Source organism: Populus nigra, chromosome 19, assembly GCF_951802175.1.
Source record: "Populus nigra chromosome 19, ddPopNigr1.1, whole genome shotgun sequence".
In the NCBI taxonomy this organism is placed as follows: Eukaryota; Viridiplantae; Streptophyta; class Magnoliopsida; order Malpighiales; family Salicaceae; genus Populus; species Populus nigra.
In genome coordinates, this window is record NC_084870.1 from 10,140,712 (window position 1) to 10,161,807 (window position 21,096).

At 36.9% G+C, this 21,096-nt stretch overlaps 4 protein-coding genes and 1 non-coding gene across 6 annotated transcripts; 4 read left to right on the forward strand and 1 right to left on the reverse strand.

The window, feature by feature from the left end:
- The first annotated feature begins 1,994 nt into the window (after positions 1–1,994).
- On the forward strand, positions 1,995–3,625 carry LOC133680456 (allene oxide synthase 3-like). The gene has a single exon (XM_062103418.1). The coding sequence runs from the start codon at positions 1,999–2,001 to the stop codon at positions 3,445–3,447; it is 1,449 nt and encodes a 482-aa protein (XP_061959402.1). The 5' UTR covers positions 1,995–1,998; the 3' UTR covers positions 3,448–3,625.
- A 2,713-nt stretch (positions 3,626–6,338) lies between these two features.
- On the forward strand, positions 6,339–8,336 carry LOC133680522 (cold-regulated 413 plasma membrane protein 1-like). The gene is made up of 4 exons (XM_062103523.1): positions 6,339–6,722; positions 7,403–7,510; positions 7,590–7,660; positions 7,842–8,336. The coding sequence occupies exons 1-4, from the start codon at positions 6,508–6,510 to the stop codon at positions 8,093–8,095; spliced, it is 648 nt and encodes a 215-aa protein (XP_061959507.1). The 5' UTR covers positions 6,339–6,507; the 3' UTR covers positions 8,096–8,336.
- Positions 8,337–8,828: 492 nt separating this feature from the next.
- On the reverse strand, positions 8,829–14,293 carry LOC133679381 (probable CoA ligase CCL6). 2 transcript variants are annotated; one of them, XM_062101963.1, is made up of 19 exons: positions 13,874–14,293; positions 13,031–13,094; positions 12,835–12,924; positions 12,666–12,722; positions 12,467–12,515; positions 12,298–12,374; positions 12,127–12,166; positions 11,941–12,035; positions 11,641–11,805; positions 11,345–11,455; positions 11,129–11,216; positions 10,959–11,025; positions 10,806–10,881; positions 10,617–10,734; positions 10,057–10,302; positions 9,754–9,893; positions 9,426–9,608; positions 9,223–9,342; positions 8,829–9,093 (listed from the first exon to the last, which is right to left on the reverse strand). In XM_062101963.1, exons 1-19 carry the CDS (start codon positions 14,020–14,022, stop codon positions 9,046–9,048), a joined length of 1,983 nt encoding a protein of 660 aa, XP_061957947.1. In that variant the 5' UTR covers positions 14,023–14,293; the 3' UTR covers positions 8,829–9,045. The 2 variants fall into 2 exon arrangements, with proteins under 2 accessions (XP_061957947.1, XP_061957946.1); XM_062101962.1 differs by having other exon boundaries at positions 12,835–12,927.
- On the forward strand, positions 13,206–13,279 carry TRNAI-AAU (transfer RNA isoleucine (anticodon AAU)). The gene has a single exon. It is a non-coding gene; the product is annotated as a tRNA-Ile (tRNA).
- A 3,700-nt stretch (positions 14,294–17,993) lies between the features above and the next one.
- Positions 17,994–20,589, forward strand: LOC133679410 (RING-H2 finger protein ATL65). The gene has a single exon (XM_062102001.1). It carries the CDS (start codon positions 18,322–18,324, stop codon positions 19,600–19,602), a length of 1,281 nt encoding a protein of 426 aa, XP_061957985.1. The 5' UTR covers positions 17,994–18,321; the 3' UTR covers positions 19,603–20,589.
- Positions 20,590–21,096: the final 507 nt, after the last annotated feature.

The following is a 21,096-nucleotide window of genomic DNA, read 5'->3' on the forward strand; positions in this document are numbered from 1 at the left end:
ATATAACCATGCACGTGAAGCACGGAGAATAATTTCTCTAACATCTTGTCAGTCCATCAACGTCATATCTGTCTATCAGAAGTTCAGAACCGGTCCCCAGGCCAGGCTGGATGGATCCACATGTCAGTTTTCTTTCTGCAAAGCCTGTAATCTGTAGAGATGGTCATTTACTGTTTAGCAGTTGGAAAGTAATTTAAAAAGAATTTAAAATTTTAAACTTTTTTATTTTTAAATTAATATATTTTTAATATTTTTATCTCGTTTGAATATAATGATATTAAAAATATAATTTTAATATATTTTAAAATAATTTTTTAAAATAAAAACTACCATAATTCCAACCGCCTTCTTGCAAGTTAAAAATAAAATTGATGGGATACAAAGCAGTTAGAAAGGGAGGAAAATTTGGAGGAGTGGAAAGCTACGGTAATTAATCAACTTGTCTTTTCATGTATATCCCTCCTGTTTTGATGAAACCCGAACTTTTATCACCATAGACGCATGCACAGATATATGTGTGAGAATGCCACAATCTCCCGATCATGCTAAGAAGAAATGAGATATTGAAGTAGATTTTGATGCATTCCATCTCTTTTAACTGTGAGAATTGCCAGTGCTGAGTAAATAGTTTCCATCACCACCCTAAGTTCCTAACTGTTGTTTGCTTGGCCGTTTGGTAGCGTGGGCGGGTGAGGTTCATCCCCAGTCCCAGATATTACTGTTTAGTTAAAGAAAAAACACAGGTTAATACTTGTAGGACCCACCGGAAATATAGTTGTGCCACAAGTTTTGTAGAAGCACAATTTTACTGCTTCTCGTGGGAGAAAAATCACCGAACAGTGAAGCCATCACTGAACAATGGAGCCTTGCACTGTTTATGTTTATTAAAGTGAATAGTTTTTTTCCCTGAAAAACAGTGAATTTTAATTCGCTCACGTGAACAATTTTTTCTCTTTAAAAATCAATGCAGATTTTACTCGTATTGTTCACGTGAACGTGAACATGAATGATATTTTAAAAAAATAAATAATTTAAAGTAAATTAAATTTAATTATACTGTAATTTCAATTTTATTTCTAATAATATTTTATATAATTTTATTGCACGCTCAAAAAATCATGAAAACTATAGTTCTTGTCAGATGAATTTTATATATAATAGAATTGTAGATAGTTTAATGGAACAATAAAAAAATATTTTATATAAAATATTATTTATTTCATGATGTAATAGTAATAGTTAAATCTACAATATTTAAATTTAAAACCATTAATATTAATATATATATTTTTTACTTATTTTATAACTTCAATTTAAAAAACATTTTTAACCAAACACGTTAAATTTTTTATTCAACCTTAATTTTAACTACAGTTTTAACCAAACATATATAAATATCAAACCAACTAAATTAAAAATACCTTTTATAAAACAATTTTTTAAAATTATAACTATAAAAATTACTACAATACCAAACATACTTATTTGTTTTTCCTATAATAAATTCAGTGTGGGAAACGAGGACTTGAATTTAAACTCCATCCACTTGAAGCAGGTGGTGGATAGGGTTGATCATATCTGAACTGTAAAGGTACAGTTAACTTAACACAGATTGGATTCCTGTCTCCAATAAAGAAATCGCAAGATACAGTTTAGTAATTCACAACCTTATAGCTTATGCTGTCTCCGATATGAAACACAGATCGGAAAAATAAAATAATAAAAATTATATTTTAAGATTTTATTTAATATATTAAATTTCTAGATTGAATTGACTTTTTATATGATTTTAAAGCTTTAATCACTGATTCAAATCTCACTATCCATGCAAATTTTAAAACTGTAGATAATAATATAGTACTAATTAATTATTAGTCAATGAACTGTGAAGATTAATTAGAGTGTGAGCGTGAAAAAAGTAAAACCGAGAGAGCAGTAAATTTACAAATATAAATAGACATGGAGCGATGCCATTCTTTACAACTCCAAGAGCTGAAAATGAAAATCTCTCCTCCTTCTGAAGAAACATCAGAATTCTCATTAAAATCAATCCCTGGTGACTATGGTCTCCCTTTCTTTGGTGCAATCAGAGATCGTCTAGACTATTTCTATAACCAAGGCAGAGATGAGTTCTTTAGTACGCGTGTCCAGAAATACGAATCCACAATCTTCAAAACAAACATGCCTCCTGGCCCTTTCATTGCCAAAAATCCCAAAGTCATTGCTGTTCTTGATGCAGTCTCGTTTCCAGTCCTCTTTGACACTTCTAAGGTCGAAAAATTTAACGTTCTTGATGGTACTTTCTTTCCCTCGGTATCCTTCACTGGGGGATACCGTGCTTGCGCCTATCTTGACCCTTCTGAGCCTAAACACACCTCTCTCAAATCCTTTTTTATGTCAACTCTAGCATCCAAGCACAATGACTTCATCCCTCTCTTTAGAGCTAGCTTGTCGAAGCTTTTCATTAACATTGAGGATGAAATAGTTTCTCAAAAGAAAGCAAATTTCAACAAGCCTAGTGAGGCCATGTCTTTCGACTTTGTGTTTCGTCTATTTGGAGATAAAGATTCGTCCGATACAAAGGTTGGATCGGAAGGACCTGCCATCGTAAATAAATGGTTGGCTTTACAACTTGCACCGCTTGCGACCCTAGGATTACCAAAGTATTTTAAATATCTTGAAGATATTTTCTTGCGTACATTTCCGTTGCCATTTATCTTTGTAAAGTCTGATTATATCAAGCTTTACGATGCGTTTTATGCGTCTTCGAGTTCGGTCTTAGACAAAGCTGAGAGTCTTGGGATCAAAAGAGATGAAGCTTGCCATAACCTAGTGTTTCTTGCTGGTTTTAATGCTTTTGGGGGCATGAAAGCTTGGTTTCCTACACTGATCAAGTGGGTCGGCACAGCAGGAGAGAAGTTACACGGCCAACTTGCCAATGAAATCAGGACCGTTGTTAAGGAGGAAGGCGGGGTAACTTTCCAAGCATTGGATAAGATGATTTTGACCAAGTCAGTTGTTTTTGAAGCTTTGAGGATTGAGCCTCCGGTTCCATTCCAATACGGTAAGGCCAGGGATAACATCGTGGTGCACAGTCATGATGCAGCCTTTGAGATCAAGAAAGGTGAAATGATCTTTGGATACCAACCATTTGCTACAAAGGATCCTAGGATTTTTTATGATCCTGAGGAGTTTGTAGGGCATAGGTTTGTCGGGGATGGAGAGAAGCTATTGAGGTATGTTTATTGGTCAAATGGGCGTGAGACTGAGGATCCAACAGCAGAGAATAAGCAGTGTCCAGGGAAAGATCTAGTGTTACTCCTATCCAGGGTTTTGCTGGTGGAGTTTTTCCTGCGTTATGACACATTTACTGTTAAAACAGCTAGTGCATTGGCTTTGGGGTCAACAGTGACTTTCACTTCTTTGATCAAGGCCAAGAGCACTTGAACAAGACCATACCAAAATCATCTCCTTCGTAGTTTCATGCTGTGTTTGTATCAGAATTTCAATAAATTTTATTTTTTTTTATTTTAAATCATTTTATTTTATCTTTTTGTATTAGTGTGATGTGATGATTTAAAAATAAATTTTAAAAAATAAAAAATATTCACACTATTAATAATAATATTTACCTATGCTCGCTTTTCAAGTCAATTATAACGAGAATAAAGTTGTTTTCTAGTTTTTTAGATTATTTGAAAGTTTTCTAAAGTATTTTTATTTAAAAAAATATTAAAAAAATTATTTTTAATATCAACATATCAAAATGATTTTAAAATATTAAAATAAAATAAATTTAATTTAAAAATAAAAATAATTATGAAATACAAAAACATACAGCATTTTTTATTGCTTGAATATTATTGATAGTTAAGGTGTGTGTATATATATATATATATATATATGTGTGTGTGTGTGTGTGTGTGTGTGTGTAGAGTGTGTATTTCGTGAGCAATTGGGGATCAAGTAATAATTTGATAAGATTGTTGAACTTGCATGATTGCCACCTCCCTTTTTTTTTCAAGGTTATTTGCCGAAATTATTGAACAGACACTTAACTCAACTATATTTTTACAATGTATCATATTAAACACAAATCACAAACCCAGCTGGCTAAAACTTCCATTTCCATTTCCGGTGTTGATATATCAGGGAAAATATCCCATCTCTTTTGCAGGGTTTTTTCTCTCGGGATAAGATAGTTATTTTATCAAATCTTCTAAGATATTGTTCGGTATTGCGATAATGATTATTTTTTAATGTTTTTTTATTTAAAAATACATTAAAATAAATTTTTTATTTTATTTTTTAAATTTATCTTTTACCTTAACACGATGAAAAAATAAAAAAATAATTTTTTTTTAAATCACACAAACAAGACTGGAATTCTTGAGCAATTAATAGCTACTAGGGTCTTAACAGGAACAGAAGTATAAAGAAAAGCACAGTTAACCTAAATTCGCAGGCAACAGTCGGCAAACAAGACTGGGCACTTATTGGCTGAGGAGGTTGGCCTTTTTTCAGTTTAGATAATTTATTGAGCAACAGTGGTGGGGCCCATTACAGGGTTTATTAAGAAAAACGTTTTGGGAAAAGGGGCCCAGAGTTGATTCAAGGTCCAAAGAAGATAAAAGATGGAAACTTACTTTCGAGCACGGTTTTGGTCCCAATTTCAGAGGGCAGTCCTATCATCGTCTTTTAAAACGGCCGTTACTAAGAGTGGAGGCAACGGCATTTCACACGGATAACGGCCATGACGCAGTTATATAGCGTTAACGACCGTTACACCAGTTATGTGTGGAAAAAACGCCGTTATGGAGGTTGAAATCTTGACATGTTGTCTCCTTGATTATGGCATTAATATTTTTGTTAAAATAATTACAAGAAACTTGACATGTTGGCTCCTTGATTTGAACAAAGATTATCTTTGAGATTTGTTAGGGAGATGAATAAACTCGCGAGACGAACAAAATCTTCCAATCATTTGGTTCCGGCGGCCACAACTATACGTACATTATTGAATTTATTTTATCATTTTTTCTCAGTGTTAATCCGTTACCACCTTCTGAAATAAGTTTAGTGATCTACCCTTGTATATCACCACCTTGACGTGTTTGAATAACGAGCCTGCGCTTTAATCTTTCAAGTATTTAATAACAACATGAACAAAATCGGGTAAAAAACCTCGAAAATTATTTCAGGCAACTCTTTCCAACATAACAGAGAAACAATATTTTATTTTACAAGACAATCAGGCTAGTCTTTTCATGTCATTGAGCATGATGAGTACTTGGTAATATATTTTCTAAATGCCCATCAAGTCGATGGTAATGTAATACCAGGACAAGAATTTAATTGCTCTTCAACCTAACAATATAATTTCGTGTTAGGACAACTTATTCAATTCAACATCGCAACATGCCAGTTTCTTTTCGTATTGTATGAAAACATCAGGACCGTCCATGGAAGAAGCATTCTGATGAGGACTGCAGTGATAAGTTCTGGTCAGCCATTTTGGGTGGCAGCATTTAACTACGTAGATGGCATAGCATTTACTCCATCTCTGTTTTCTACTCTTGTTCAGTGTTTTATTCTTGGGGCTCGGTTTCTGCTTTCCCATTTGATCCGGAAACACAAGAAGGCTTGGCTGAGGTTGTGTACCAGATAGCTTTCGGTCATAAAGAAATAATAAATAAATAAACTGGGGTCATAAAGTTTCGGTCGCTATAGGCCATAGGCTAGATAGTTTTCGATTGTAACGCCAAGACAGCGGGCTTTTTCCATGCGTGTGGTTAATTTTTCTGAAGCTATGTTACGACCAAACAAGGGAAAATTCTAAACGAATGGGCATTGATAAATAAATGATGCTATTTGTCATGGAGTAAGGCCGCAAGATTTGATTTGATTTGAATGTGTGGAACAGTATTGGACGTGGCAAAACCTAATTTGAACAATATCTTGGGTGATTCAATGATTCATTTCTGTTCAGATCCTAATATATATAATCCATTGTTGTCATGATCAAGATATCATCTCTCTCTCTCTCTCTCTCTCCTGAGGTGACAAAAGCAATAATCAAAGTAAAGACTTGTACTTTCTACTATCTTCTGCATATATATTAATCATATTCGGATAGGGATATTAAAGCCAAAACAAAAATCAAAAACCTTTGGACTAAATCATATTTTATAGTTCTGAAATGTCTCGGTGTTCTAAATTATACAGTATACACCTCTTGTGATAAATAACAAAGTGTGTTTCCTCTAAAATAATTAGAGATGAGAGAGGACACGTAATGTAAGAAGGGCAATCGGCAACAATTAAGTAGTTCAAAACATTATTGGATATCCACTTGGCACCGAAGCATGCAAGAACAGACAGCTGTCTTTTATCTATCTAAACTCGCAGTACTGATGTGCCAGTTTTCACTTGGTACACTTCGCGTCTGTCTACTCTTCAAAAGAGCTGTTCTGATTCTTGAATTATAACGGCGTAGGTGGGGGTTATATGGTCAACAGAGTGAGAAAAGCTAGAGAGCAAAAGATGGGAAAGAAAAGTTACTTGGCGATGAGGAGGGATCAGGGAATGGAGAGTAGCTTGCTTGCTTCTGATTTTCAAGACTTGACTAATGCTGCTAAGAAGCTAGCTAATCATGCTGTCAAGCTTGGTGGGTTAGGATTTGGTACCACTTTTCTTGAATGGATCGCTGCTTTTGCTGCTATGTAAGCGTACTTTGAAGTTTGATCTCTTTTGTTTTTTAATATACTCAGCACATATAGGGACTATCTGTTTGTTATTTTATTATGATGATGTTAATTTAATAGATGTCTGCCTGTCAGTGTAGCAGCATTAATCTACCGAATCAGTGGCAAATTAAGAATTTGGTTGTTTGAAAAGTGAACATGTTAGCCTTGAATTTGGTTGCTCATGCTGATGAATTATTGTTGATAATTTTGAATAACTGTGCGAAACCATTATCTTAAGCTTTAGGATGTAGCGATTGCATAATTGAGCTATGCTTCTTAATTCAGTACAGTTGGTATAATTGTGCTTGTGTCTAAAGAATTTCTTGAGAATTGGGACTTAGCAAAGATTAACTTCTTGATCTCCTACCCTCACAAATTTGTATTTCACAAATAAAATGGCTGGTATATATGAGATTTCTTGTAAATTGTAATTGCTCTATCAAAATTTTTGAAGAACATGATTAATTCAGCAATGAATGCTATGCACATGATTAGTTTTTCTTCTTTTCCTCGCTGCAAATTAACCATCTTGTATTCTGTTTCTCCAGTCCACTTCTTTTCTGTTGCTTTGGTGCTGGATTAATATAACTTGGATCACTTCGATGTCTTCTACTATGTTTTAGCCTGATATGCCATCCTAACTGTGCTCTTTTCAGTTATCTACTGATCTTGGATCGAACGAACTGGAAAACCAACATTCTTACTGGTCTATTAATCCCTTACATTTTCTTTACTCTTCCTTCAATATTGTTCAGCCTGCTCAGGTTAGTTTACGTTCTTCGAGTAGCTTTCTATGGATTCCCCACCACATTTTTTTCATTATTGAGCTGTTTCTTTGTGCAGAGGAGATGTTGGAAAATGGATAGCTTTCGTTGCTGTTATATTGCGTCTTTTCTTCCCAAAACGTTTCCCAGGTAAGGAACTGCTTACTTCATTGTGACTCGAGATTTTCCATATGAAACATTGATTTTCCTAGCCATTACCATTACCATTTTATATTCTCAGAAAAAAAGCTGCTCTCGTGTCCATTGAGTAAATGTATATCAATTTTCTTGGCAATCTATGCATGATAATTAACTATGCCTGTTATTGCAGATTGGCTTGAAATGCCTGGTGCTTTGATTCTTCTAATAGTGGTGGCTCCTAGTTTGTTTGCAAGCACGATAAGGAATAACTGGATTGGTGTGTTCATATGTCTAGCCATTGCATGTTATTTGCTGCAAGAACATATCCGGGCATCGGGTGGGTTTAGAAACTCCTTCACAAAAGCACATGGCATATCCAACACTGTTGGCATAATACTTCTGTTTGTTTATCCTGCCTGGGCATTGCTGATTGATTTGCTTTAAGCACACCTCAGCAGATGTGCATTGTAGCCTTATTAACAGGCTTTTTAAGTGTTTTTTAGTTGTATCATCAATTCGTTGTGACATTCAAATTCGTTGTGACTGAAGTGTTATCGAGACTGTATCATTCAGTTATCTATTGGCATTGCGGTACAAAATCAAACCGTTTGCTGAACAAACCTTGAAGGATTCTTGTATTGCTCTCACCTGTAATAAAACAAGTTACATGTCGTGTTCCCTATAATTGGAGCTGTTGTTAACGCGCCATGGATCCAGAGTAGGACCATGGTATTGATAGTCGTTAATCATCAATTTGTTTTCTTTTAAATAGCCTCTGGAAATGGTTTAATGAGAAAGCAGACACATTCACCTACAGCTTGCCGAACCTTCATTACAGAACTGGGGTACCAAGACCTTTCCTATGAATGGAAAGCACTGAGCTGATCAGGGGGTGAATGGAAAGCATTGATGCTTGGCAACAAAATTTAACGTTACTGATACTGTGAGGCTTTCATTTTCTTAGGAGCTCGGACTGCTAAATGAACATTTTCTTTTAGGTAAAATCTGCAATCCTCGAAGTTCAAGCACGTGCACGATGAGCTGAGTTGATTATTATTTTTTTGGTGTTTTCTAATTGGTATTTTCCCTTGAAAAACTTAATGACCCCAAGAGAATGAAAATGAAAAAAAAAATTAATGTCCAATCACATGATTGAAATTTGGAATAGCCTAATAAATTTTCTACTTGGAAATCTTCAAGCAATCTTATTTATACACGAACATTGACAATAAATTATCATAAACGTACAGGTACTGAAAATCTTTCATAAATTTTTCCTCTTCTTAAGGTTCTCAAGCAAAAGATTAACAAGGGAACTGAAGTAATCTGTATATTGAAATTCCAGAGACAGCTCTGCATAGCTTGACTCTGCCTTCTAACTTTCTGAACTGCTCTCATGGCTTCAAGCCCTTTGCGTCACTGTACAGTTGATCAATGCAGTCCTACACACAACGATATCGGAACATCAAATCACAGATGATGTTAGAATACCTGAATGTTCGATAAGTAAAATCTGTTTAATTTAACGGCTAATTTTATACTAATTTGGCAAAAGACAGAACAAGGCAAACCTTGTAACATTTGAGTAATTGTGGCCTCTTGAGCTTAAATGTAGGGGTTATCAGGTCCCTCTCCATATCAAATGGATGTGGTTCCAAATGAACAGCTTTTAACATTTCAAATCCTCTAAGCTGTGCCAATATCCTTTGTGTCAGTTGAGGAAACATAATTAAATGCAATTAGAAAGACGTGATAGAGCCAGGTATGAACATACGTTGTTTGTTTTACCAATGCTATTGAGCTCATCGAGTATATATTTCCTTGCCTTCAGATTTTTGCATAACGATTTAAAATCATCAGTCTCGTTATGCTTTGCAGCCCAATCCTCAAGCGCCTGTCTGTCAGGGACAACTACAGCAACAAGAAATGATTCGAAACTGTTTCCATAGACCCAAATCTGTGCACCAGAAAAAGTGAGCAACTGATGGATTAGAAGAAAGCAGAAACTTGTGGTATCTGTAGTGCTAGTATACGGATCATTAGCAGCCTGATTATTTGTAATATTCTATGAATATGGTTTCCATCCTATTGGTTCTACATACCGATGTTATAAGAGGGCATCGCAGGTAGACATTTTCAAGGTTCTCTACCGCAACGTATTCACCTTGAGATAGCTTAAATATGTTCTTTTTCCTGTCAATAATCTTCATTGCTCCATTGGGTTGCCATTCTCCAATGTCACCTGCAATAGTTTGAAGATCAAGCCTATTCACGGTAAAGAAAAAAAAAATGGTCCCCGGTAGTTGAGTACGTTTCCAAGATAAGCCACACATGTCCATTGAAAGCAGCTTTCTTACCATCTTCAAATTAAAGATCAAGGGAAAAAAGGCATCACTTATTTTTACCTGTATGAAACCATCCATCAACGACGACTTCATTAGTTAGATCTTCTCGCTTGTGGTAACCAGAGAACAATGTACTTCCCCTCAGGCAAATCTCTCCCCTCGGAACACTGGATAATGCATCATATCCCATCTCTGGCACAGACTCGAGTCTTGATTCAATGGTTGTCATGGGCACTCCAACAGTTCCCACCATGGGATACACATTGCCTATGGATGTGAAACAGCCCCCACAACTTTCAGTGAGACCTATCACCCAGAACCATTCAGAAGTAAGTAGACGGAGAGTAGTCCAGAGAAAAATGTATATTACTTCAATGCATTGGATGCAGCACTGCAGAATACAGGCCGTTCCTGGAGACTAGAATCAGTTTTTAAATTCATCACAAGAAATCAAGGGAAGAGATATTAGATGAAGAGATTTATGTTAGCAAAATATTGATTTTCAATTTGAAACTTCTTCTAAGTTTAATGCCAAGATTATTTAAGATTGCATGAATATGAATCGATGCATATCTTCCACAATCACAACAAACTTGAGCAGAAAAATTATTCTATCGTACCATATCCCTGTGATAAAGTAGAACAGGATGTGACCCTCAAAAACTCCTCTACATGCTTAGGCAAAGGAGCAGCACCAGATAACAAGATACGTACTCTCCCCCCTAGTGCTTGCTTTGTCTGCCAAAATCAACACATTTTAGATTGCAGAATCGAAGTTTAAGACAGGACTAATGGGTACACTGGCCAACCTTATCGAAGACAAGCCTGTCCAGGAGGGGTGCTGCTTTCTCTTGTGGAAATCCCTTCTCTAGATAACCCAACTTGCTGCCAACAGCTTCTTAATTAGTCTTACACTAATTACACAGACGATAACATCTAAGTGATAAACATTACAAACTTACTAGTTATAGGCAAAATCAAATAACTTCTTCTTTAATCCACCTCCAGCTGAAACCTTAGCAAGTGTTCCTTCAAGAAGAAATATTAGAGTTAAATACATGGAATAGCAAAGACATACAATCTACATATCTAAAACAATATATACGTATCCAGTTATAATTGTATACAATACCAGTATATATGCGGTCATAAACTCTAGGAACCCCACAAAATATACTTGGCTTCAGTTCTTGGATGTCCTCCATCAAGTATCTTACATCCTATGAGCAGAATGCAAGACCAGCCTCAGTACATACAATTCAAAGGTGATATGTTTAAAGATAATGGGAAAATAAATAAAAACAGAAGGCAAGGAGTCATTGCAAGAAAAATTGATTCTTCATCTTACCCCTCGCCAAAATCCTATTGAGGCACCTTTGTAGATGCAATAGGTCTCAATTACTTGATCATATACATGGGCCAAGGGTAGGAAAGAGAAGTATGAATCTTCTTCTGCAGCCTATAACACAGAAAACTCAATATTAGATCATTGCTAAACTATCAACACGCAAAATCAAGGTATTTGGCCCGTAGAGGGCAACTACTCTGTTTCCTAAGACAAAAAATCTAGGAAATATCAACTTTGTAACTTGAGGGGGTTAATCAGAAACGAATTGAAAACATAATATGTGTTTAGTTGTTCACCACTCTGTCTGTCAGAAAAAGTAGCTGGTCCACAGACAATACTTCTGCCATAAGAGCCCCGTTGGTAAGGATGACACCTTTTGGTTCTCCTGTTGTTCCACTAGTGTACATTATTGTGCAGACATCAGTCTTGTGTTTTGGAGGTAATTCACAATCCAAACTCCCCTGTCAAAAGATGGGCAGCATGGCAGAACTCTTATAAATCCAACTTGAATGACTACTATGACATCAAGGATCAATTAAACGTAAAGAGTTAAATGATCAATTATGAACGAGGAGAAGTCAAGGTCACCACCATACCAACTGAGGAAATTCTTCCCATGAAAAGCAAGATACCCCTAGTTCATCAGCTTCCTTCTTTTGCATGTCAGAAATTTTTCCAAAGCTGACAATAGCTGAACAAAGAGAATCACAGTCAATTGTTACTCTAGAGTATCCTCTCAAAACTTTCAAAAAAGAGGACCTTTTATTAGTCTTTGGACCTACTTTTTAAATTTGAAGAGCACTTTGGAAGGCAAGATAGAATCTGCAAAAGAGCAGCAATTGTGTTAAACAAACAACACATTATATATCATTTATTAAAGTTCTGAAAAGATCAAGATTCCACTCTGAGATATAAGAACATCAATTCCCAATTTAGATAGAATGATAACGTACAGAAGAGAGCTTGTTCTCTTGGACAAAGGCTATTGAAACTTCAGCATGATTGATGATGAACTCCACAGCATTAGGCCCTGTGATTGTTAAACCAAGTTACGCAGTGAGAATTCAACAGGTCATTCTAGAAGTGAACTGAGACTAGTTGAAGAATAAAAGTAAGCAATACCAAGAGTGTCATACAGTGGTACATATGTTATGGCCTGGCTGTCGCAAGCCTGAGAAAGACCAGACACAAATACATGAAATTTAACAAGTTATGATCCAGTTTCCTTGTGAAAAACTTCAAAAATGACCAGTACTGTTAAATGTCCGCTAAGCTCAAAGAAAAAGGGTGAATTGTGTCTGGTATGACACGTAGAATTTACCTCCATAGCAGTGATCCATTCTGGGCAGTTGGAACCATATATACCGCAACGGTCTCCCTAGTAATGAAAATCCAACGTTTCCAAGTTGATTACTTACATTAATCATTAGGGGAAAAAAACAGTTACTATCACCAAATTATGAAGCGAATAGTCTAAGTTTTGAACTTACAGGATTGACACCGCGTCTCCTCATTGCGGAACCCATCCTCATGGCAGAATCATAAACCTCTTTGTATGTCAGCCACACATAAGGACCCACCTGCTAGTTTGTGTCAAGGACATTTTAGTTTCTTCTATGGGAAATTCATTCATGTCTCTATGATATCTTCTAGTGATCGAATTACATGTGATCAATGAAATAGTACCTTGGAATCAATGACTTGCCGCCTACCTAGCATTTTGTTTTCAGGGTTCTTGAGAGCAGAATCACTTCACACCATCAACAAAAAAAATTCATCAAATTCAAAATGATTGAATATGTTCTTCACAGGACAGAGTTATTATAGTCCAATTTTATAAGAAGAAAACAAGATATCAAATGGCCTATTAGCTCAGTTGGTTAGAGCGTCGTGCTAATAACGCGAAGGTCGCAGGTTCGAAACCTGCATGGGCCAATAATGATTTTTACTTTATAATTGATCAAATGGCCCCTCCTCTACTTTTCAAAGTTAGATCTATCAAACCCTCTATTTATTTAGGTCCAAAAAAATTGACCCTTTTTCTTGCAATTAAAGGCGATTTGATATCCTCAACTCAATTTTGTCACAAAACAATCGCCCTTAGCTGACAATTTAAAATTACATGATTTGATATGATCAAATCGCCCTTAGTAGAGGGTTCATGCATGACCCTTTTACCATGGACCTGGAATTATAACAGCACAATTCTCAACAAGCAAAGGGGCAAATGTGAATAATAATATAATTAAAAAAAAACCAATTCGTTGCATGAAAAAGCTCACTTCAAGTTATCATCGTGTGCCTAAGAGACGTTAAAAAAAACATTCGATCCGAGTCTGGGAATGCATAACCGAAACCAAAATGCATGAAAAACGCCTCTCTTTCTTCAGTTTTCCAAAGCATATTCATTTTCAAGAACCAAAGAAGAAGAAAATCTGGCAATGTCAATCTGTATGCTTAACAGACAGCAATACCATAATTGAACATCTCTTTAACACAAATGAGAAACAAAAGGGTGATGATTTATACCTAAAGAACTGCCAAGGAGACTCTAGTCCTGCAGGCAAATCCATGAGGCCATCTTTGGCATAAATGGACCTGTAAACAGGCCCTGCTGATGGTTTTCCATCACTTGCAGGTCTTGATTCTTCAACTTTTACGATGAATTCCATTGACATTGTGTGACCGAAACGAAAGAACGGCTAGGGTTTCAAGAACTAATCAAGCCAGCTGGTTATGACAGAAGAAAAAAGAGGGGGGCAGCAGGAGATGGGAGTTATAGTGATGTTTGTGATAAGATTTCTTGTTGAATTTAACAAATGTGTGGGAAAGAGAGAAATAGAAAAGGAGAGAGAGGTGAGAAGAGGTGGTGGGTTTGTTGAGCTGCTGCAATAAATTCTTGCATTACTAGCAGGGCCAATCATCTGACCAAATTTTATTGCTGTTTTTATTATGATATCTCTTTGAACTGTTCTTTGTAAGTTACTTGCAAGCTTGTTTATTATGGTAGTGATGGAGTGGCCCCCTCCCTCCAACCCCATGAAATTAACCTGATTTATCATGCTGATTAATACTCTCGTGATCTTGGTGGCCTCCTTGATTGACTCCTAGAAGGCTAGGGTTCAGGGCTGCTAAAAGCTTGATCAATAGGATAATAAGTTCAATCGGTGCTGTAATTGTTAATCTACATGTAACATGCTTGATGGTCTGATCCTTTCAATTCTTCGCAAAAAGGACTGCTTTAAATTGAATTATATTCCATCAATCATCTCGGCCAGGTCAAGCTTTGTTTATTTTAATCATGAATGTCGAAATAAATGTTAAAAACACAATGATAATCCTCGACTATTCTTGATAGAATTGGCACGACAAAATCATCGAGATGATGTTCTAATGATAAAAGTTTGGGATCAAAAAATTTATTTTTTTTGTGGTCTCAGGTTCGAGTTCTATGATTTCTTATACGATAATCACTGAAAGTTTATATAGTCGTTAATTTAGGACCCATAAAATTAGTCGAGGTGCACCCACATTAAACTAAAAAAAAGAATTAGCACAACAAAAGTCTCTTTAATTACAGAGCTACGTGAATTTTTTTTTTTTTATGGGAGGGGAACTTGAGATGATATTGATAATAATTAATTTTTAATGTAATTTTATTTAAAAATATATTAAAATAATATATTTTTTAGCCAAATTGAAATTAAAATTATCTACCTACCTTTTCGGCTACCCTTTACTCCCTGCTTCGGTTGTATAATGAGCCGAACAACACCATTCGATATTGTTGTCAAATCCGAGAGATTTGTTTTTAGATTGCAATTAAACCCAGACAGATTTTACAAGGCTAGACTATAAAGAAAATCTTTTCTTAAATTTTGAACAATATAAAATATATTATAAAATAATTTGTAAATTTGTTTAAATGGTAGTTAAATTGACCTAGGCTAAAAATAAAAAACAAATATGATCTAAAACAGACTTCACAGCTTAAAAGGCACGATGTGAGATGAAAAACAAAGAGATGGTTGCAATTAGATGGGAAAATAGAGGGAGATGGTTGGATTTGATAAGAGTTAGAAAGGTAGGTGTTGATCACTTCATCCACCCAGGATAATCGGTGGCTTCCATTGAAGAAAACACAGACAAAAAGCGAGTTCGTAGTTGGTAGGTTGGATGCAGACAATTCTGATTAATGCAATTTAACGAAACAAGAGGCCATTCAATTTCCAAGTACTTTTATGGATGTTTACATAATTCAAAGTGTAAAATCCTTTATTTTTTTAAAATTATTTTTAATATCAATATATTAAAATGATCTAAAAATATTAAAAAATAAATTTAAATTTAAATTGTTTTTAAATTTTTTAAAACACGGTTTATACTGAGTTCCTAAATATTTTCAAAAAGAATTAAGTTTTTTTATCTTTTATTTTAAATTATTTTTTTATGTATTTTCAGATCATTTTAAACATTAATATCAAAAATAAATTTTAAAATAAAAAATACATTAAAAAATAATCAATATCTGAATTAACTTTGTCTGGTTTAAATTCGAAGCGTGTAGGTGGGTGGGGTCTTTTGTTAGAAGACTTTTTCTTTGAATATTTTTTTTTCTTGAATTAAATGTGATTGAAAACGGTGGCGTTAAAAGCAAGTCCATTTGTATGATAGCGTCTCCACGGACGCCTCAAGATAGTTGAGCAATACAAGTGATGATTAATTACGTCATATATATCATTTATGACATAAAATCTATCCTCTCGATCTTTTACTATTTTGTAGTCCTTTCGTGTGGTATTTCTCTCGTAGATTGCTTGAGCATGGAAAGTCTTCGGACAACATGCCAGTGTCTCACGAAGAATTTATGTTTGTGTTTTGTAATGGTTGATGTTTTTTAAAGTATTTTTTATTTAAAAATATATTAAAATAATATTTTTTATTTTTAATATTAACACATAAAAAAATCTAAAAATATATAAAAAATTAAAAAAACACGGGCACTACCGCATCACCGAACAGCCCTCTTGGTGCAGCATCAGAAAGTTAATCAGGGGATCAGTAGAGTCATGAGTTTCTTGCTGGGGGACCGTTCGATTGTGTCAGAACTTGAAAGGGCCCAGAAGGAGCCTTTCCTGGGCCTAGAAACATCTGAGCTCAAATAGGGTCATTTTGGAGATGGGGTATAGAAACTAATCTGGGGTTTCTATAAAATGATTTGTGTTCTCCTTTCTTTATCTGGACCGCATAGGAAAGCATCATGCTAAGAGTTGACCTTTTCCTCATTAGAGCTTGGAAGTCTGGGCTTCTGTTCAAGCTCGCACTGAGAAGTGGGAAAAAGTATAATTTTGGACCATCTTTTTACGGGGCTTAAGGGTATATGTTTCTACCGTGGGCCTGCTCGCAGTGTATGAAAATTAGGGTAACACCTTGGCCCTCCCAAAACGAACTGTTTCTCCTAGTTTTGTTCTCTCCTCTCTGATTTCTTTTTGGGTAGAAAGGATGAACACACGAGCTAGCTTCTCAAGAAATTAACACCAGCAGCATAGCCATACCCAAATCAAGAGTCCGTAATCATCAAAACCTTGACAAGATCGCAGTCGATTTCTAACAAGACCCCACTCGATTTCTTTCGAAGCTTGATATGATGCATCATAGCCAAATTAACACAGCCCTCGAATCATCCTGAAAGAGAGACAAAAAGAACATTGAAAGAGGGGAAAGGATTTTCTTTTTTGTATTAAAAAAAAAAAGCATATTTAATGGTATAGCAACCGGGCCGGTCCATTGGACAAGAGGAAATCGATGCTGAGACCTAACCAAAAGTCACCGGGACCGGGCTGCCCGACATAGCACGTAAATAACATACGTTTTCAAATAGCCGACTTTGTAAAATGTCAGAAAAAACAGAAAGAAAGGAATCTAGTGGTAGATCTTTGATCATTCGTCGTATACATCCAACATCTTATTATTATCAAGATTGTGATGCAGAGCGTACTGGGTTGCGTTGAATCACTGTTTTCATTATTTTTAAAATATTTTTAAATAAAAAACATAACAGTTTAAAACACATCATCACCGCAATCCCAGACAAGTCAAATTAATGCAGTAAGCGCTCAAAAGTCAGGATTATGCAACACCTTATTAGATCGCATTCAACTCTGTAAGGACACAGAGTGATCCGCATTAAGCAGATTAGCATAGTATATAACAGATCCATTCAATTAATAAGGGAAAGATTGTTTCAATCAAATAAAGTAGGAAGGATGGAGGGATGAATAATGGGTAAAACCCATTAAAATTTCCTTTTCTAAGTAACTGATTCCCATATACATATCCTCAACATTCCAAATTTGCAGCTGTCTTCTTCTTCTTCTTCTTCTTCTTCTTCTGGGCATGATCCCTGCACCTGGATCTGTTTCTTGTTCTATTAACTTCTTGACCTGGGTCAAGGATGCTACTTGCCTTGTATGAGGTCAAATTCAACAAGTTGGAATTCAATAGTGGAGAGAGCACCATTCAAACTCCACAAGTCTTGTCTGTGAGAGTGTGTGTCAAAATCAATGAGGAAAATCCTTCAAATTGTGGGTCCCTACATCGAACCCCCATTGAGCCAAAACCTACAGTAGATTTTTTATTTCACTTCTCAAAACACTCAAATCCACAGCCAAACACTAGAACAGCCACTCAAAAGTTTGCACGTCAAGCGCCTCACAACCGAGTCTACAATGTGGCACGTTTTAAACCATTGTTAGAAGTTGTATTAGAGTAGTATTATCCACACTGGATCAGAGAACTGACCCGCCTTAAATTCATGAATGTCGACGTGTCATCCAACTGCAGCCCCCCCGACGACAAGTCATAGTCAACCATTACATTAAACCTCCAAACCCCACAAAACAAAGAAACAACACTCACACACACAAAAACTCAAAGCACCAGCACCATCAACACCTCCTCCCACCACCACTACCACCATGATCAAAACCACACCATCCCCTTCTCCCTCACCACACCACCACCACACGTGGGCCCCATCCCCAACTCCCACAATTTCCTCAACCCCTACAGCCACCGCCCCTTCTTACCAATCCTCACCACCATCACCAACGTCCTCCAAACTCCCAGTTGACTTCAGCCCAACTTTAATAGCCATGGTGGTAGTAGTCGCTGCCGCCTTCTTAACAATCACATACTCCCGCCTAATTTCCCGTTCCCTCCTCCGTGTCATCCGCCGATGGCGTCGGTGGCGCCGTCGTAGACGCCGCCGTTACCCCCCCTCCTCAAATGGTGGCCTCGACTCCCCACCTCCACTCTTTGATTCCCCAGAAGGCTTCCATGTTTACTCTCCTTACGGGCTGGACGACGCCGTCATCAAGACCATCCCTCTCTCACTCTACACCACGAAAAATAGCAATAGCTTTCACAAGCAAATCAAAGACTGTGCTGTTTGCTTGCTTGAATTCGAAGATGATGAATATGTCCGTACACTTCCTGTTTGCTCGCATGCATTTCATGTCGACTGTATTGATATTTGGCTAAGGTCACACGCGAACTGCCCACTTTGTCGTGCGGGGATTTTCAGAGCCGAGTCTCCATTTATTCCAGTCATGGCCGCAAGAATTCGTCCTAGTCTTGATGAAACAATCCTACGTGGCACTCTTCTTCCGCTCGAACCAATAATTCAAAGCCCACTACGCACTTATTCTGCCGTTGCAGACACAGCTACAGCTACTGTCACGGAGATTACACCATGTCCTGAAGAACCATCACCGCGAAGACATAGTATGAACAATTTTAATACTAATTCTGAGGACAGATTCAATGGTCGTGATCATTTCTTCTTGAAAAGATCTTATTCTTTCGGGTTTGAACGGAGCTTGGCGTCCGAGAGGATGTTAGTAATGGAGCCAGCTACAGCTTCTCCGTGGAGGTTTAGAAGGGGGGGTTTTTGGAGCAAACGGCCATCACCGTTTGGATCAATATCAAAAGCTAGAGTTTTTTCGTTTAGGCATTATAGAGGGATGAAATCCCCGTTTTTTAGACGGAGAGGATCAGGGTTTTTCCCGTTATCGGAGAGGTTCTCCACCGTAGGCGGAGGAGGCGGTGGTGGGTCGTCGAGGAGGTGTAAGTCTATGGCGAGCCCACAGTTTTTGAGATCATCGGTGGGGTCGAGCATGGCCGCGTTTTCGTCTAGCCGGCTAAGGTGTGGGGACCCCGAGGCACTGCTGTCACCGGAGAGGTTTAACAGGAGGTAGAGAAGGACACACGTGGAGGGTGAGATTGAGTGATCGTGAGAATGGACGGTCGAAAAGGAGGCGGTGATGGGGTCAAGGTGGTATTAAATGGAGAGTGGGTGTTTGCATGAAAGGTGGAGTTAATGAGGGGGCATGAGAATATACGAGTAGTCTGGCAATTTGTGGATGGGCCATTAATTGTAGGTGCCGATGGCATTTAATGAGAAAATTGAAGAGAGATTACACCTTTGCTCTCTCTCTCTCTCTCTCTCTCTGGCTCGCATTGATTATAGAAAAGAAAAGGAATTCTTGGCCTTGTTTCCCTCCCTCCCTCCCTCCCTCCCTCTCTCTCTCATTCATTCAGCAGATCATAAATGAGAGGAAGAGGAGAGTGATGGGTTATTAAGGCTGAGGGAAATGGTGGGATTTTGACGTGGGGGCTGGGTTTATATAGGGGGTTTACTTGGTGGGTTTTGCTGGGATTGGATTTGGGCATAGATTGGTCAAATCTCTTATTGGTTTTCCACTCTTGCTAGCTATTTTGTGAAATGCACCGACAGAGGACAGAAAGGCCCATGCCAGAAAGGGGACGGAAGGGAACATGGCATGCTAGTTGCTTCTCGCTGGACCCTCGGACAATAAGACTGGTTAATTCGGTGAAATATGAACTCTTCATATCATTTGTTGAACTCCCGATACTGCCTCTCTCTTTCCCTTCAAGAACAAGATTGCTTCTCTCGTTTGGATTTAGGGTTCACATTCTCGTATTTAGCTTCTGCAAGATCGATGACTCTCTTTTTTATTTATTTATTTATTATTATTATTATTATTATTATTATTATTACCAGCTTTATTAATTTCTTAGGACTGCACCAAGGTCATTTTTATTGTTAAATTAGACGACGCATAGAATGCGGCTATAAATGCAATATAGCATTTGTGAGAAATGTTGAAGTAGTAATGGATCATGAGGTTTCTTCGTTTATAGCAATAGAACTTTTCATGCAATCCCAGATCACCAATCCATGTGAGAAATTCTACAGCTAATAAAGCGTGGGGACGTTGTTCATAAATCTAACAAATTAAAGAGAATTTCTAAACATCTGGTGCTTAATTCCAATTCTCTCGCACTGTAAAGCTTGGTTGATTTAGAAAAAAAAATAAAGAAAAAGAAAAAAGTCCGAGGAGGTGACATCGAAGAGGTGCATATTTCAAATTCCCTGCCTAAAATAACAAATACCAAAAAGTTCGAGGATGGCTAAAACAATGGAAAGTCTCGGGGTATCAGGAAATGCAGCCCTGCTGAATTCGTCTAAAATACTGTGTTCTGCGGGGGCGCTTCTGAGCTCTACAATTGAGTTTGAGGCCACTGCTTTTTGGATGCCACACATAATATCGTTTGGTAAAAGGAAAAAACTGCTTTTTACTGGTAGGACCCACTACAAATTAAAATGAAATCGCAGGTTTTGAAGAAGCAGCATTTGGCTGCTTCTCCTGAGGCAAGAAGCTGTAACA

What these genes read in the sequence shown, in the direction of transcription:
- LOC133680456 (XM_062103418.1), top strand. Translation starts at nt 1,999, where the DNA reads ATGAAAATCTCTCCTCCTTCTGAAGAAACATCAGAATTCTCATTAAAA.
- LOC133679410 (XM_062102001.1), top strand. Translation starts at nt 18,322, where the DNA reads ATGATCAAAACCACACCATCCCCTTCTCCCTCACCACACCACCACCAC.
- LOC133680522 (XM_062103523.1), top strand. Translation starts at nt 6,508, where the DNA reads ATGGTCAACAGAGTGAGAAAAGCTAGAGAGCAAAAGATGGGAAAGAAA. An exon ending in ATCGCTGCTTTTGCTGCTAT is followed by an intron (nt 6,723 to 7,402) that starts GTAAGCGTACTT and finishes TGCTCTTTTCAG; the next exon opens with TTATCTACTGATCTTGGATC. An exon ending in CTTCCCAAAACGTTTCCCAG is followed by an intron (nt 7,661 to 7,841) that starts GTAAGGAACTGC and finishes CTGTTATTGCAG; the next exon opens with ATTGGCTTGAAATGCCTGGT.
- LOC133679381 (XM_062101962.1), bottom strand. Translation starts at nt 14,022, where the DNA reads ATGTCAATGGAATTCATCGTAAAAGTTGAAGAATCAAGACCTGCAAGT. An exon ending in AAGAGAACAAGCTCTCTTCT is followed by an intron (nt 12,167 to 12,297) that starts GTACGTTATCAT and finishes GCTCTTTTGCAG; the next exon opens with ATTCTATCTTGCCTTCCAAA. An exon ending in TGATGGATGGTTTCATACAG is followed by an intron (nt 9,894 to 10,056) that starts GTAAAAATAAGT and finishes AAACTATTGCAG; the next exon opens with GTGACATTGGAGAATGGCAA.